This window comes from Pagrus major, chromosome 14 (assembly GCF_040436345.1).
Source record: "Pagrus major chromosome 14, Pma_NU_1.0".
NCBI lineage: Eukaryota > Metazoa > Chordata > Actinopteri > Spariformes > Sparidae > Pagrus > Pagrus major.
The window spans coordinates 25,267,706-25,281,795 of NC_133228.1; the positions used below are offsets into that span (position 1 = coordinate 25,267,706).

Below are 14,090 nucleotides of genomic sequence, written 5' to 3' on the forward strand. Positions count from 1 at the left end.
TAAGGAAACAAACATTTAGTGTTTTACTTGTTTTTTTAATGTTTAAAAATTTTGACTTTTTAAGTCAGTCAAAACCTTAAAAGTAAAACAAAATGAGACAAAAAGCTGAATCATGACCTCAAAAGCCCATATTATTGTTATTTTATTTGGTATTATATAAGAATTGGGGTTTTAAGAACTTAAAAAAAAACAAAAAACAAAGCCTCACCCCTTATGTCGCTACTTTTGTCTAACTTTTTAAGTTATTTTAATTAATTTTTCACTTAGGGTGCAAATTGTGGGTAACTATTGTTGAGTTGTGACACAGCATCTTAAATTTAACCTGTTAATTTAAAAAGAAAACAAATGTTTACCAAATCAAAGCTAAGTTATAATGACCACATAAGTCAAACTGTGACTATTAAAGTCAAATTATAGGAAGTTAATTTTGTGATTTTAGTCTCATAATTTGTTATTGACTCAAAGGAAAGTTTGACAGAAAACCTCAGTTTAAAGGACCTGTGATTCTGCTTTGTCTCTCAAAAAAGACAAAACCTTATTTTTACTTAAAGACGAAATTTTGACTTAAATTCTGCAAAAAAATGACTTTTTAAGTCAAAACCTTCAAAGTAAAATAGAAAACAAAGCAAAATTATGACTTCAAAAGACAAAATTATCATTTTTACTTTTATTTAACGACTTGAGTCCCATTTCAGTGCTGACGGCGGCGAACAACATGTCAGATTATTCCACTGGTTCAAGTCTTTGACATCTTTGTCCGTCAGTCCAATGTTTTCATAATAACTGAATGTTAAGACAGTGAGACACGAGTTGGACTTGTTTTTGAGTCAAATTAATGAAAACACAAAATATGATAAAGGCTTGTTAACATTTCTTTTTGTCATCTCAAACGTTTCATCAATACAGAAAATAATTTGGGCCGCTGTAAAAGAAATGTTTCAGTTCTGACCTGTTTTTTTTCACAGTCCTGACTCTGACAGTCAGAATTCAGAGTTTAAAATCAGGATTTTGAGGAAAAAGTCAGAATTCAAATTGTATTTTTGTTTGTTTCCAGTGGTCCCAACTCTCGTCTGTGCAGGACACAGGATGTAAAGATGAGATAATGCAGGAAACATCTTTTCGTATCTCTTGTTCTTGAATCGTGTTTATTCCCAAATTTATTCCAAAAAGAGGATTTTGGCCTCAGTAAAAAAAAAAAAAACCCAAAATAAATTAAATAAAATACATAAAATTCAGTTCTGACTTGTTTTCTTTGATTCTGTGAAAAAAGTCAAAATTGTGAAGAAATAAAAAAAAAAGAGTCAGAACTCAATTTTATTTTTTTACAGTGGCCGTCCTTTGTGCTCAGTCAACCTGCTGCTGCACATCTGTCTGAAAACAATCCACCACCACCAACATCTTCCACAACAAACCAACACTGTTGTTCAGATGTTTTATTACTGCAGAAGAAGAACAATCATCAGATGAAACCTCGCCGGACGTCTGCGGGTCGTCCTCCCATCGGTCCAAACCTGCGCGAGTCGCTCAGAGGTCGTCTGTCGTGGTCTCGATGAGGGCCGATGGGGTCGTAGCGAGGTCGGGGGAAGAGGCCGTGCGGGAGGTTTGGTCTCTGGTCGTACTCCCCCCCGATGATACCGGGCAGCGGAGGGTGGAGGGGGGCGGGGTGGAAGATGTCCCGGGGGTGTCGGTGGAAAGGAGGGAGGGAATGATGACGAGCACGTCGGAGGTCACAACGGATCTTCTGAAACCTTTTGTAAAGCTGAGGACAGAAAACAAGTCAGAATATAATCTGAAGCTTTTATTCTGTTGATTTAATAATTATTAATTCATAAATAATTATAATCTGTAATCAATGACTAATTGAAACAGTCTGACATCATCAGATTTGTGTTGTCGTTCTTTTTGTTGCCTTTTGTTTGTGATGGACGTCATTTTGTATTTACACATCAGCACTACAGGATGATTCACTGCCCCCTGAAGGTAAAACCAGGAACTACATCTTCACAGAGACGTGTCATTATTGTTTTACAGCAACAGAACCAACAGAACCAACAGAACCAACAGAACAGCTGAAATAATACTTAGAATACTTCATACTTTCACTGTCCCACGGACCTCTTTAGATTGAATTTTGGTGCTTCTTCTATTTTTATTAATATCTTTCATAAAAAATCTGCATTTCTTTTCAGGAGCTTCCAGGTCATGTGACCCATTGATGTCTGTCCTGTGTGTGTGTGTGTGTGTGTGTGTGTGTGTGTGTGTGTGTGTGTGTGTGTGTGTGTGTGAGTGTGTGTTGCTCACCTCCTTCCAGTCTGTGTCTCTGGGTCTGCTGGGGTCTGAATCTGAAGCACAACACAGACCAGTTGATTCATTTATTATTCAGAAGACAAACTGGGAGATGCTTCTGTCTTTCTGTCCGCTCTGACTGTAACACGTCACCTCTACAGCGCCGACGGTCTCACCTGTGAAGTCTCGGCGGAACAGGTGTCTCCACAGCGTGGAGTCGGCCGTGGCCACGTTGAAGTGTCTGCAGACTGAAGACAGTCTCACCACTGAGCCGACGTCCAGCAGTCTGAGGACTCTGAGGAGGAGCTCCGGAGGAAGAGCGGCCAGACCGAACGCCACCGGCAGAGCCATGGCTGGAGACAGACGACAGCGACATCACTATGACCTCACTACTTTGTTTTTATTATTGATCATTCCTGTAATTGTCTGTATTCATTAGTGACGTCTGTCTTTCAGCCAGCAGCTGGTAGCTTCATGAAACGCTCCTCTGGCCTTTATTAAATGATTTGATCAAGTCAGACTGATGCTGGTCGCCAGGAGCCTGAACAAAGACACCATAATCCCATCAGACGTGTGTTGAGGTGAGTCTTTACCTGCTCTGGCTGCAGCGATCAGCGGGTATGCCAGCTGGTCTTTGAAGATTCGGGACAGTTTCTTCAGATCTTTGAACGCTGCAGCGGCGCCGTCTCCTGAACAACAACAGAGACGTGGCATCAGGCTCGTTATTCACAGAAGCTCTCGCGCTAGTGTCGCATCAACCAATCAGAGCTCTACCTGGCCACTTGTCGGTCACGTAGCTGGAGGGCTTCAGACACAGCTTGCGGACCGTCTCCACGGTTTGATTCACCTTCAGAACCGCTGCAGAGCGAAGAAGAGGACGAGCATCAAGAGAGAAGGTCTCACAGTGAAAACACTGAGTGGAGTTTAAAGAGCTGACTGAAAGTTTTAAGTAAAGAGTAACAGGACTGAAGTTACCTCTGAGGTGTGGCAGTGTTGAATAAAGCACCAACTCTCGTACTCGAGTAAAAGTGATATGGTGCTAAATGTTACTTTGGTAAAAGTGAAAGTCGCCCACATGAACGATACTCGAGTAAACGTCTTTAAGTATCTGATAGTAAATGTACTTAAGTATCAAAAGTACAAGAAAAAGTCAATTAAACATAAATGTACTATTATCAGATCTGATAATCAGCATTTTCAGATTATCAGATTCATGCAGCATGTAATCTGTGAAGTAACTAGTAACTAAAGTTATCAGATAAATGTAGTGGAGTAAAAAATACAATATTTGACTCAAGTAAAGTACAAGTACCTTAAAACTGCGCTGAAGTAAATGTATTCAGTTACATTTTGTCGCTGAGATGTAATGGAGTAGAAGTAGAAAGTAACAGAAATTTGAAATACTCAAGATAGTACTTCAAAAAAGCACTTAAAGTAGTACCAGCAATTGAGTACATGTACTTAGTTACATTCCATTACTGAGATGATGTGGAGAAGAAGAAGTGTAAAGTAACAGAAATTGGAAATACTCCAGTAAAGTTAAATGACTTTGTCTCATTTTAACTGTGTAACTGTGGTCGTGTTGGATCAGACGGCTGCTGGATCGTTAACGATGACGAACTCACCGTTAATGACGAGCACGGGGCCCATGCACACCGTCACCACCGTCACCAGGCTGTGGTCACACAGAGGGTGGGTGTACTGCAGCTTGTAGACTCCACCCACTGACCTCCACCCTGCAGGCATCTCACTGGTGTTCAGCTCACAGCCCGGCACAGACACACAACACACACACTGATTCATCCTTTAACTGCACGACTCCATTTTACAAAGTTACTCAGTGAGAGGCCTCCATGTTGTCTGCAGGCTCACCTGAGGGACGAAGCCGGTCTCCAGCATCAGACGGTTCCCGGCCACCACCACGGCTTCGCTGGGACTCGTCACTTGGGCGAAGTGGTAGAGGAGCTCCAGAGCGAGAGGAGCCTGACCCTCCTCTGCCTCGCTGCACAGCATCGGCTCCCAGCTGGAGACCGAAGGTTCACAGTGCAACATGTCGGGGGTCTCCTCAGACTCTGTGAGGGCTGCAGGGCTGCCACTGCCGCCGCTGGGCTGATTAACACAGAGACGTTCAAATACAACAAACCTGTCAGGATCCACCACACTGAACAACAACCGCTTCAATATGTGCCATCAGGGGTGTAGTTATATTTTCACTGACGGCTCTGCCTTTGTTGGTCTGCCACAGCTGGATGATGTTCAAACTCTTCTTTACAAAGACAGCATTTTACAACAACAGCTGGACTTGACTTGACACAGATTGGAGAGCTCAACAAAAAGCCTTCAGTGATTCAACAATAAACAACAAAAGAGAGAAATTCAGTTTGTTTCTCAAATCTGTCCAGAGTGAACCCTCTTCACAAACAAATCAATAAAAGATCTCTGAAAAAGACAATAAACCAACATGTCCGACGCTGTTAGAGTTTCCTCTTTATCACACAGGAGAAGAGTCTGGAAGTGAAGCTGCAGGATAATGCTAAGCTAGCCGCAGGATAATGCTAAGCTAGCTGCAGGCTAATGCTAAGCTAGCTGCAGGATAATGCTAAGCTAGCTGCAGGATAATGCTAAGCTAGCTGCAGGATAATGCTAAGCTAGCTGTGACATCTGTGAGAAGCTCTAATCCTGCTTTTGACTTCAATGACTGACATTTAAAGCTCATTGTGATCAATACCTACACTTGGCTTTAGTTTTAGCCTCAGTGGGCTCTCAGGCCTGATGTCACTTCATGCAGCTCTGTCACTTCAGCGATCGGTTTCTGTGACAGGGGGCAGTAATGACACACAGCCATGTTGTTGCCTCTGTTTGCTTCTCCACTGTGGTATCACTACTTTCACTACCCGAGTACTTCTTCCACGACTGCATGTCTTTACCAGACACTTCCCCTCACCTGGTTGGATGTCATGGCAGCAGTCTGTTGGTTCTGCTCCTCTCTCTGGTTCTCCGTGTGGTCGGCGCTGGCGGCTGCAGACTCAGGCAGGATGACACAGATCAGATCTCCGGAGACGATGCCGCAGGACGACAGAGTCTGACCGGCGTCTGACAGAAGCTCTGAGCCGTTCAGAGACAAACTGAACTCTGATTCTGCACTGAGAGAGAAACACAAGACACCGTTTAACATCAGGGAGATCAAATCTCCTGCCTGCACCGCAACATGTTGGGACATGTGGATGAAAAACTGTATCAGCGTTCTGACCTGAGTCCGTGAGAACACAAAACCTTCTCCTTGATGTGATCTATGAGCTCCTTCAAACTGGGATCTTCTCCCAGTAACTCCACTCTGCTGGTCTGCCGGTTGATCCGAACACGTAGCTTCATGCTGTACATGACAAATAAACGAACAGACTGAGGAACAATAATCAAACAGATCAAACAGCTCCTCCTCATATACTACAACTAAATACAGCACTGGTTTAACTACTAGCTACAGTATCCATCTTGTTTTTATTTGTATTTATACACATATAAAATCTGTCCACATACTTTTGGACACATTACCTCCTATAACATCTTCACTTGTTTGAGTTTTCTGTTTGATTTTTACAAACAAACATGACTGAATTGTATTTGGATGTCAAGCAGACCAGCACCAAACCTGACTGACAGATTCCACTAAAATTTGATGAAAAATGAATGGAGTTTGGTTTGGACAGGTACAGATTCCTAAAAGCGAGTATCTGTCAACTTTTGATGTGTTTTCTCGTGAACTATTGCTTTTACTTAATCTGCCGTTCAACATTTCTTAAGATTTTCTAAAATTATACGCAGCTATAATTATGATAAAAGTGAATGGAGTTTGGTGGAAGGATGTCTGTTTCTACAACATCTTTAAACGTGTGTGTATTTTTTAATGAACCGCTGCTGGTACATGTCAGGAGTGTCCACATACTTTTGTCCTTATATTATACCTGATACCATCATTCACCTGGACAGAATTTTGTTTGTCTTTTTATCACTATATCTTAAAAACGAGACCGAAGGTTTCACTAAAATGTGGTGAAAAGTTAATGGAGTTTGGTGGGAGGTGCCCTTTCTGAAACAGTCCATCTTTGAAGAGTTGTGTATTTTTATCAACGGAGATTAATCCACTATATTTATCGTATAATTGTCAATTAGTATGTACAACGTCATTAAACAAACCTGCTCTCTTTCTGGATTAAACTTAAAATGATAAAACTACAAATTTCCATCAAGAATCTCCATTTTTTTAAATTTTCTGATGAGTCATTAATGTTGTTTTGTTTGAGCTGAAACACCACAGTTTTTTAGTAGTTCAGCGCAAAATTCACTCAGATACGTTTATTTTTTTAACGTAAAAGTTTTAAATAAAACATCAACACAACATCAGCTCAGTTTTTCCAAATGCATGAAATAATGGAGTTCATGAATAAAACGCGGCTCGTTATTCGAGAAGAAAGTGAACGTTTCGTTTTCGTTTCGGCTCTGAACGTCGCTAACGGCTGATAAGTTGCTGCGCACTGAAGCTAACTAGCTAACTAACTAGCTAACTAACTAGCTAACTAACTAGCTAACTTCTGCTAACTCCGTCAGTTGGCGGACGTGTTTGAACAACGCTGAGAAACGGAGCCGCAGAGGATCACTTACATGAGCGGGTCCAGTTTTTACATCCAGCTGCTTTTGTTTCGTGTCTCTCATCCATCGCACTGATCAACACTGGACCGACACTGGACCGGGACCGGGACCGACGAGCAACGGCGCAGAGACACAGACTGCGTCCGGTTTCAATATTTTCAAAATAAAACTAGCGTTAGCTCGTTTGATAAGTGAAAAACATAATTTTGCTGTTTTAAAAATATCTCTGAACCTCATTTTATTAAGTTCCTGTTCTGTTGTGTTTGGAGTTTAATGAAAGCTTTTCTCAGGGAAATCAATGTATTTGATTGTTTGTTTGTTTATTTTATTTAAAGAAGGGACAGTGCACATTAATTAACATGAGCATCAGAGTCTGTCATGTAAATGTGCCAGATTCAGCCATACAGGTTAATTTCCATCTGCAGTCCCTGGCAGGTTAGTTTAGTTTAGTTTAGTTTAGTTTAGTTTAGTTTAGTTTAGTTTAGTTTAGTTTAGTTTAGTTTAGTTTAGTTCATTTCGAACATGTAAATAAAAAAAAGAGAAAAACATTATCAGACAAAATAAAAAGACATGCACCAGTCAAAGACAAATCAAGGACTGAAAGAAAAGCGATGATAGACAAGTTGCAGTTCAAAGTACTTTAATGACATAAAAAGGCAAATACGTAAAAGAAGTACTAGATGTTATGAAAATACACATTAGACTTTGAAAGAATATAATAAAGTAGACAAGGAAAGAAGGTCTCAGATTATGGTCCATGAGTCCATGTGTCAGCACATCTTATTTGTTGTTTATTTATGTCTCATTCTTCCTTGAAAATAAAGAAAACTCGTATCACTTATTTGCTCACTTGTTGGAAAGAGTTAGTTTCTATCTGTGTGGTTTAAAACAATTAAATCATCTGCATCACAAGTGAACCAGCTGCTGATCTGATGAAAGCCACCAGCTCCGGTTAAAAGGCCCAATAAGAACAAACGAGAAAGAAAATCATTAAAAAGTTTTTTCTCGAGATTCAAATTATTTTGTCTTGTTTTATTGTTCATCATTTTGTTTTAATGACGACAGTGTGAAGATTTTTAAAGAACGTGCTTTTGTCTTGAAGGCCAACTTCCGGCTCCACCTGCCATGCCTCCTTTATTTTCATGAAACCTAATTGACTACAACTACGGCAAGCGAGCAGTGTAACTGTTAGCTAACACTCCTACTCTCGACACAACATGGACGCGTAATGAGCTTTGTGTCCGCAGTTTCTCTCTGCTCTCCAGTTAAACAGTCACACAGGCGACATCTTGTTTCTCCTTGTTGAGATAAAAAACGTTCTGCGTCACGGCAAAATGTGCAACCGCGTTTTGCTGTCAAAACAGCTGCGGGCTTCCGTAGCGCTGTGACTGCTGGCACTTGGCACCAGACAGCCGGTGAAACGCAGCATTCAACTGTGAAATCAAACATTTTCGGATCACAACGATGAGTCGAAGTTATAACGATGAGCTGCAGTATCTGGACAAGATCGGCAGTAACTGCTGGAGGATTAAAAAGGGCTTTGTTCCCAACATGCAGGTGAGACTCTGGACACATTTCAGCTAGCTTGTTAGCTCCTGTAGCCGCAGTTAAACACAGTCAGTCGGCACATGTTGGCTACTTTTATAGACTTTAACCAGTTAGGAACTCCCCTCTGACAATAAGACAATTATAGATTAAAGGTTGTCACAAGAATCAACAAAGGATCCCCGGCATCAGCCACAAAGCAAAGTTAAAACTGCTGACGTAGTTATGTGACGTAATTATTCGCTATATAATATAAGCCGAATTAAAGTCCGGATCCTACTGATGTGGGAAAAATACAAATATATCAAACTGTAGTCTACGGTTTGTCCACAGAGGCATCCGAAATTACAATTAACTATTTTTCTAATTGAAGTCAGCCCGCTATAGAAGGTTTTGTAAAGGCTGGATGTTTATCATAGAGATTAAAACCATGATAGGTTTTTTAACATTTAACATAATCAAACATTTTTATTAGGATCCTGTTAAAGTTGTTATTGCAGGTATGAAAACAATAATATATACGTTAAATTAAAGATATGTTGTAATGCAAGTAAATGATACAACATCAACCACATCAGACAGGACAAAAAAGTGATATTACTGAAATCAGGACAAATATTAAAATGAAGCTCGATGTAGCACCAATAGTATAGATGAAAATGTAATATTGTAATCAGTCAGTAACGAGAGCTGACTGTTTCTTTTATGGCTGTATTAATCTGTAATTTGATAAAACACATGTTAGTTAAGAAATCTGAAACAGTAGAGCCACATGATCATTAAAACTCTTCTTTGTCTCGCAGGTTGAAGGAAACTTCTATGTGAATGAGCCACTGGAGAAACTGATGTTTGAGGAGCTTCGTAACGCCTGTCGTGGAGGAGGTCAGCAGCTGATCACCTCTTCAACCTCTGTAACCTGTTGAAATCATCTCCACAGGTGTTTACGGTGTTAATCTCTTGTATTTCAGGTGTGGGAGGATTCCTGCCGGCCATGAAACAAATCGGGAACGTGGCAGCGCTGCCAGGGATCGTACACGTGAGTATCATGATCACATGTTCTGTACAAACCCTCAGAGAGATTTGTTCGTGTAAACGTGTTGATCATCTGATCCCACAGAGGTCCATCGGGCTCCCGGACGTTCACTCTGGTTATGGATTTGCGATCGGGAACATGGCGGCCTTCGACATGAACGACCCAGATGCTGTGGTGTCTCCAGGTACGTTTCAGAGACAGTGAGCCCCTGGGCACTGACACGCAGAGGGTCCACCACCCCCACAAGACAGGACCACGACACCAAGACTGACACAGATGTTGTTTGTCGTCGTTGTATAAATATTCGATCATATTCTGTGTTTTTCACTCTGCAACTCTTTCTGGTCATTGTGCATCTCTCTGTTGTCATTTTCTGTCTCTGTAGTTGTTTTGTGTCTCTTTGTGGTCATTTTGCAAACATTTTTGTTCATTTAAGGTTTGTCTGTTGTTTAGCATCTTTTTGTGCTCATTTGATGCCCCTTTGTGTCGTTGTGTTACAGCTCTTTGTTGTAGCTTTGTGTCTTTGTCGTTTTGCTTCTCTTTGCCGCCATCTTGTGTTTATTTCAGTGAACTCTGCAGGTGTAGCACAGCGGTCCCTGAGCAGACTCATTCAGGAATCCATCCATGGTTTTCTGATATTGGTCTTAGAGGTGAATCATCTCTGAAGTGCTGTGTCACGTTTCACTTGTCCTGTAGGCGGCGTTGGTTTTGATATAAACTGCGGCGTCCGTCTGCTGAGGACGAACCTGGACGAGGGCGACGTTCAGCCGGTGAAGGAGCAGCTCGCCCAGTCGCTGTTCGACCACATCCCAGTGGGAGTCGGATCCAAGGGAGTCATCCCGATGGGAGCCAAGTAAGGACGGGTCCAAGGGACTGAGGGCAGAGCTCAACACAGTCCTTCTACACCTGTTCACCTGTGTTACCTGTGTGTGTGTGTGTGTGTGTGTGTGTGTGTGTGTGTGTGTGTGTGTGTGTGTGTGTGTGTGTGTGTTCAGGGACCTGGAGGAGGCTCTGGAGATGGGGGTGGACTGGTCCCTGAGGGAGGGTTACGCCTGGGCCGAAGACAAAGAGCACTGCGAGGAGTACGGCAGGATGCTGCAGGCCGACCCCAACAAAGTCTCATCCAAGGCCAAGAAGAGAGGCCTGCCGCAGGTATCCCAGCAGCCCCGGGGCTCACACCTTGATGTGCTTCTGTGGATGTTTGCTCGCTGTTAAACTCGGCCTTTAAAGCGACTTTGATATCGGCTAACGTGAAGCTAATTTGTGTGTGATACATTTACATTTGTGAGATATGTAAGTATACGGAGGGTCAGACGTCCTGACTTCCTGTGTGTGTCTGCGTGTTGAAGCTGGGGACTCTGGGAGCTGGAAACCACTACGCTGAGATCCAGGTGGTGGACGAGATCTACAACGACTACGCTGCCAAAAAGATGGGCATCGACCACAAAGGTCAGGTGTGTGTGATGATCCACAGCGGCAGCAGAGGCCTCGGACACCAGGTGGCCACAGGTAGGTGGTGCAGCTCGACACACGCCCGGATCACAGGTTTCCATTGACCCAGTCCTGCTTTTTTAGCTCAATTTTGACGACTTTGTCTGGATTCATGTTTGTTAAGCGCATCTTAAAGTGTCCTTACTAAATTCAGCTGTCATACTTCTCATTTTATTAATTTAACAAAGAAGAAAGCACCAGGAACCCAAAATACAAGAAAAATGGCACAGGCACCTCTAAAAGTGTACAAATCTACACTTTGAAACATTAAAATTGAACAGTTTAAGATCCAACACGATATTGTTTCACTATGTTTACTCTTAAATACACAGAAAAATGTCAGAAATAACTATGCAAAGTGATTTTTCTCACAAACAGACGCTCTGGTCGCCATGGAGAAGGCGATGAAAAGAGACAAGATCACGGTGAACGACCGTCAGCTGGCGTGCGCTCGCATCACGTCACAGGAAGGACAGGACTACCTGAAGGGGATGGCGGCCGCAGGAAACTACGCCTGGGTCAACCGCTCGTCCATGACCTTCCTCACCAGACAGGTAAACACACCTGGAGCCGAAGAGACGACCTGAGGCCGGATTCATCTCAGGAATCAGACCCAGCTGACCGGGAACGAGGAATATCTGGTCTGACTGTCAGGAAAGACAGACTGAACTGTTAAAAACAGGAATTTGTTGGAGAGGTTTTGATGAGTTTATTAAAAGGCACCATTTTGACTCGAGAAGTGATTGTTGAGGCTCAGCTGGTCTGATACACTGATAGAAACATAAGGTCTGATAGAGCACAGTGAATAATTTACATTCAGCAAAGAAGCAAACATAAGACTTGGTTTGTGTCTCTGTGTTGTTTTGTGTTGTTTTGTGTCTGATGTGTACATTCCTCCTGGGTCACTTACATTTCAAAATGGCCGCCATTTCAGCCATTATTTACCAGCGAACGTCGTCATCCAGGTTGATTTTGATCTTTCAGATGTTTCCATCAGAAATCCATTTTTTATCTACTGAACCTTCCACCACTCACTCACAACACTTTAATGTGAAAAATATGCATAAACACGACTTTGTTTTAGGAAAATGCTTTATCAGAAATGATGTTAGCTGTTAGCTGCTTAGCTGCAAGTGGCTGAACACTTGTGTTGTGCACGGCCCTTTTAAATGAACTCAGACCACTCTGTAAAACTACATCATGCCGACTGACTCTTTAAACTTTTATTCTTCAGGCCTTTTCTAAAGTGTTTGGCACCACGCCGGACGACCTCGACATGCACGTCATCTACGACGTTTCTCACAACATCGCCAAAGTAGAGGAGCACGTGGTGGACGGGAAGCAGAGGACGCTGCTGGTTCACCGCAAAGGATCCACCCGAGCTTTCCCCCCGCACCACCCCCTCATCCCTGTAGACTACCAGGTACAGACTCCATGTACAAACTACTGAATCAGGTTTTAAAAGTGCTGCTGGAGATCTGACTCAGCGTCCATCGATGTTTTGTCCTCTTGTTTCAGCTCACAGGTCAGCCGGTGTTGATCGGAGGGACGATGGGAACCTGCAGTTACGTCCTCACAGGGACCGATCAAGGCATGACGGAGACATTCGGCACCACCTGTCACGGAGCGGTACGAGTCTCTAGTTTTCTTACGTTTTAAAACAAGTTGCTGCAGGTTTTATCCAAGTGTATATATATTTTAGACAACCTTAAAACAAAAACTTAAAATAAAACTGAAACTCTGAGAAAAGATTAAACTAAAATGTGTATGATTACAATATATATATATGTGACTATTTATTGTCTGACTTCTCCACCTGTCCGTTGTTTCAGGGTCGCGCTCTGTCTCGAGCGAAGTCCCGCAGGAACCTGGACTTCCAGGACGTCCTGGACAAACTGGCCGACATGGGCATCGCCATCCGAGTGGCTTCACCCAAACTGGTCATGGAGGAGGTGAAATATCTTTGGTCATGTTTGAAATGTTGATGAAGGTTCTCAGTCATCCAGGTCATGGTCAAGTGCTGTATTGTAGGCAACTGGACGTTTCACCTCTCATCCAAGAGGCTTCTTCAGTTTGAACTAACTGGAGGGGAGTTGCAGGCTTTTAAACTCTGCGTGGGAGTTTCCTCACAGAGTCATCACTGTTCACACCTGGGCCCACCGAGCCCGACCAACCCACATGAAGGGTCAGCGACCCACAAGTGGCCCTAATGACTCTGAAACTCAGAGCTCACACGTGTCCTTAACGACTCTGTGAGGACACTCCCACACTATGTGAGGACACTCCTACACATAGTTTAAAAGCCTGCAACTCCTCCAGTTAGACGTGAAGAAGCACAAGAACTCAGAATCATGTTTGAAACGTTTCGATTCTAAATTTTCTTTTAATTAGTTTTATTTTTATTATTTGAATGTTCAGTTTGTTTAAGGTGCGACATTAAAGGAACGTTTTTTTGTCCTTTTTAAAGATTTTGAGATTAAATTTAATTTGTGTGTTCCATCAGAAGTAATTTACGTGGCACTAAACATCTCCCGGGCATGGATGTTGGGTCGACTCAGTGTGTTTTGTTGTTTTCTTTGTTTTAAGGCTCCTGAATCGTACAAGAACGTGACGGACGTCGTCAACACGTGTCACGACGCTGGAATCAGTAGGAAGGCGATCAAACTGAGACCAATCGCTGTGATCAAAGGCTGAAGCTGCACGACGCTTCGTTTAAAGACAATTTACACCAAACCGATGTCATGAAGTGAAAAAACACTGCGAGACTCTTCAAAAGAAAAACATCTTCTCCTTTCTTTGTTTTGGTTTTGGTATGATGTGGATTTATGTTGAAGCAACTGAGCTGAGAAAAAAATGAGATTGAAAGTTTCATTTCTGACCTTAAATTTTTTTTTGTTGTGTTCATGCCAAATCTGTGATCAAAATAAAGGTGGTCACTTAAAACTGAACTCTGTGTGAAATAATCGCTCTCCTCCAGTGGCAATACAAGTATTCAGATCCTTTCCTCAAGGAAAAGTAACACTACAACTCACTTAAAAGTTAAAGTCCTTGATTCAAAAGTACATAAGTAATTAACCGTTTAATTGTT

At 42.3% G+C, this 14,090-nt stretch overlaps 2 protein-coding genes across 2 annotated transcripts; one reads left to right on the forward strand and one right to left on the reverse strand.

Annotated features, from left to right (window-relative positions):
- Nucleotides 1-652: 652 nt before the first annotated feature.
- On the reverse strand, nucleotides 653-7,074 carry fbxo7 (F-box protein 7). Its single transcript, XM_073481067.1, has 10 exons — nucleotides 6,946-7,074; nucleotides 5,537-5,659; nucleotides 5,231-5,429; nucleotides 4,159-4,395; nucleotides 3,912-4,080; nucleotides 3,061-3,144; nucleotides 2,880-2,975; nucleotides 2,463-2,639; nucleotides 2,302-2,342; nucleotides 653-1,759 (listed from the first exon to the last, which is right to left on the reverse strand). Exons 2-10 carry the CDS (start codon nucleotides 5,656-5,658, stop codon nucleotides 1,460-1,462), a joined length of 1,425 nt encoding a protein of 474 aa, XP_073337168.1. The 5' UTR covers nucleotide 5,659; nucleotides 6,946-7,074; the 3' UTR covers nucleotides 653-1,459.
- Nucleotides 7,075-8,173: 1,099 nt separating this feature from the next.
- On the forward strand, nucleotides 8,174-13,950 carry LOC141008621 (RNA-splicing ligase RtcB homolog). Its single transcript, XM_073481064.1, has 12 exons — nucleotides 8,174-8,490; nucleotides 9,282-9,360; nucleotides 9,447-9,514; nucleotides 9,596-9,695; nucleotides 10,208-10,364; nucleotides 10,507-10,663; nucleotides 10,861-11,020; nucleotides 11,381-11,556; nucleotides 12,237-12,425; nucleotides 12,521-12,631; nucleotides 12,835-12,954; nucleotides 13,589-13,950. The coding sequence occupies exons 1-12, from the start codon at nucleotides 8,398-8,400 to the stop codon at nucleotides 13,694-13,696; spliced, it is 1,518 nt and encodes a 505-aa protein (XP_073337165.1). The 5' UTR covers nucleotides 8,174-8,397; the 3' UTR covers nucleotides 13,697-13,950.
- Nucleotides 13,951-14,090: the final 140 nt, after the last annotated feature.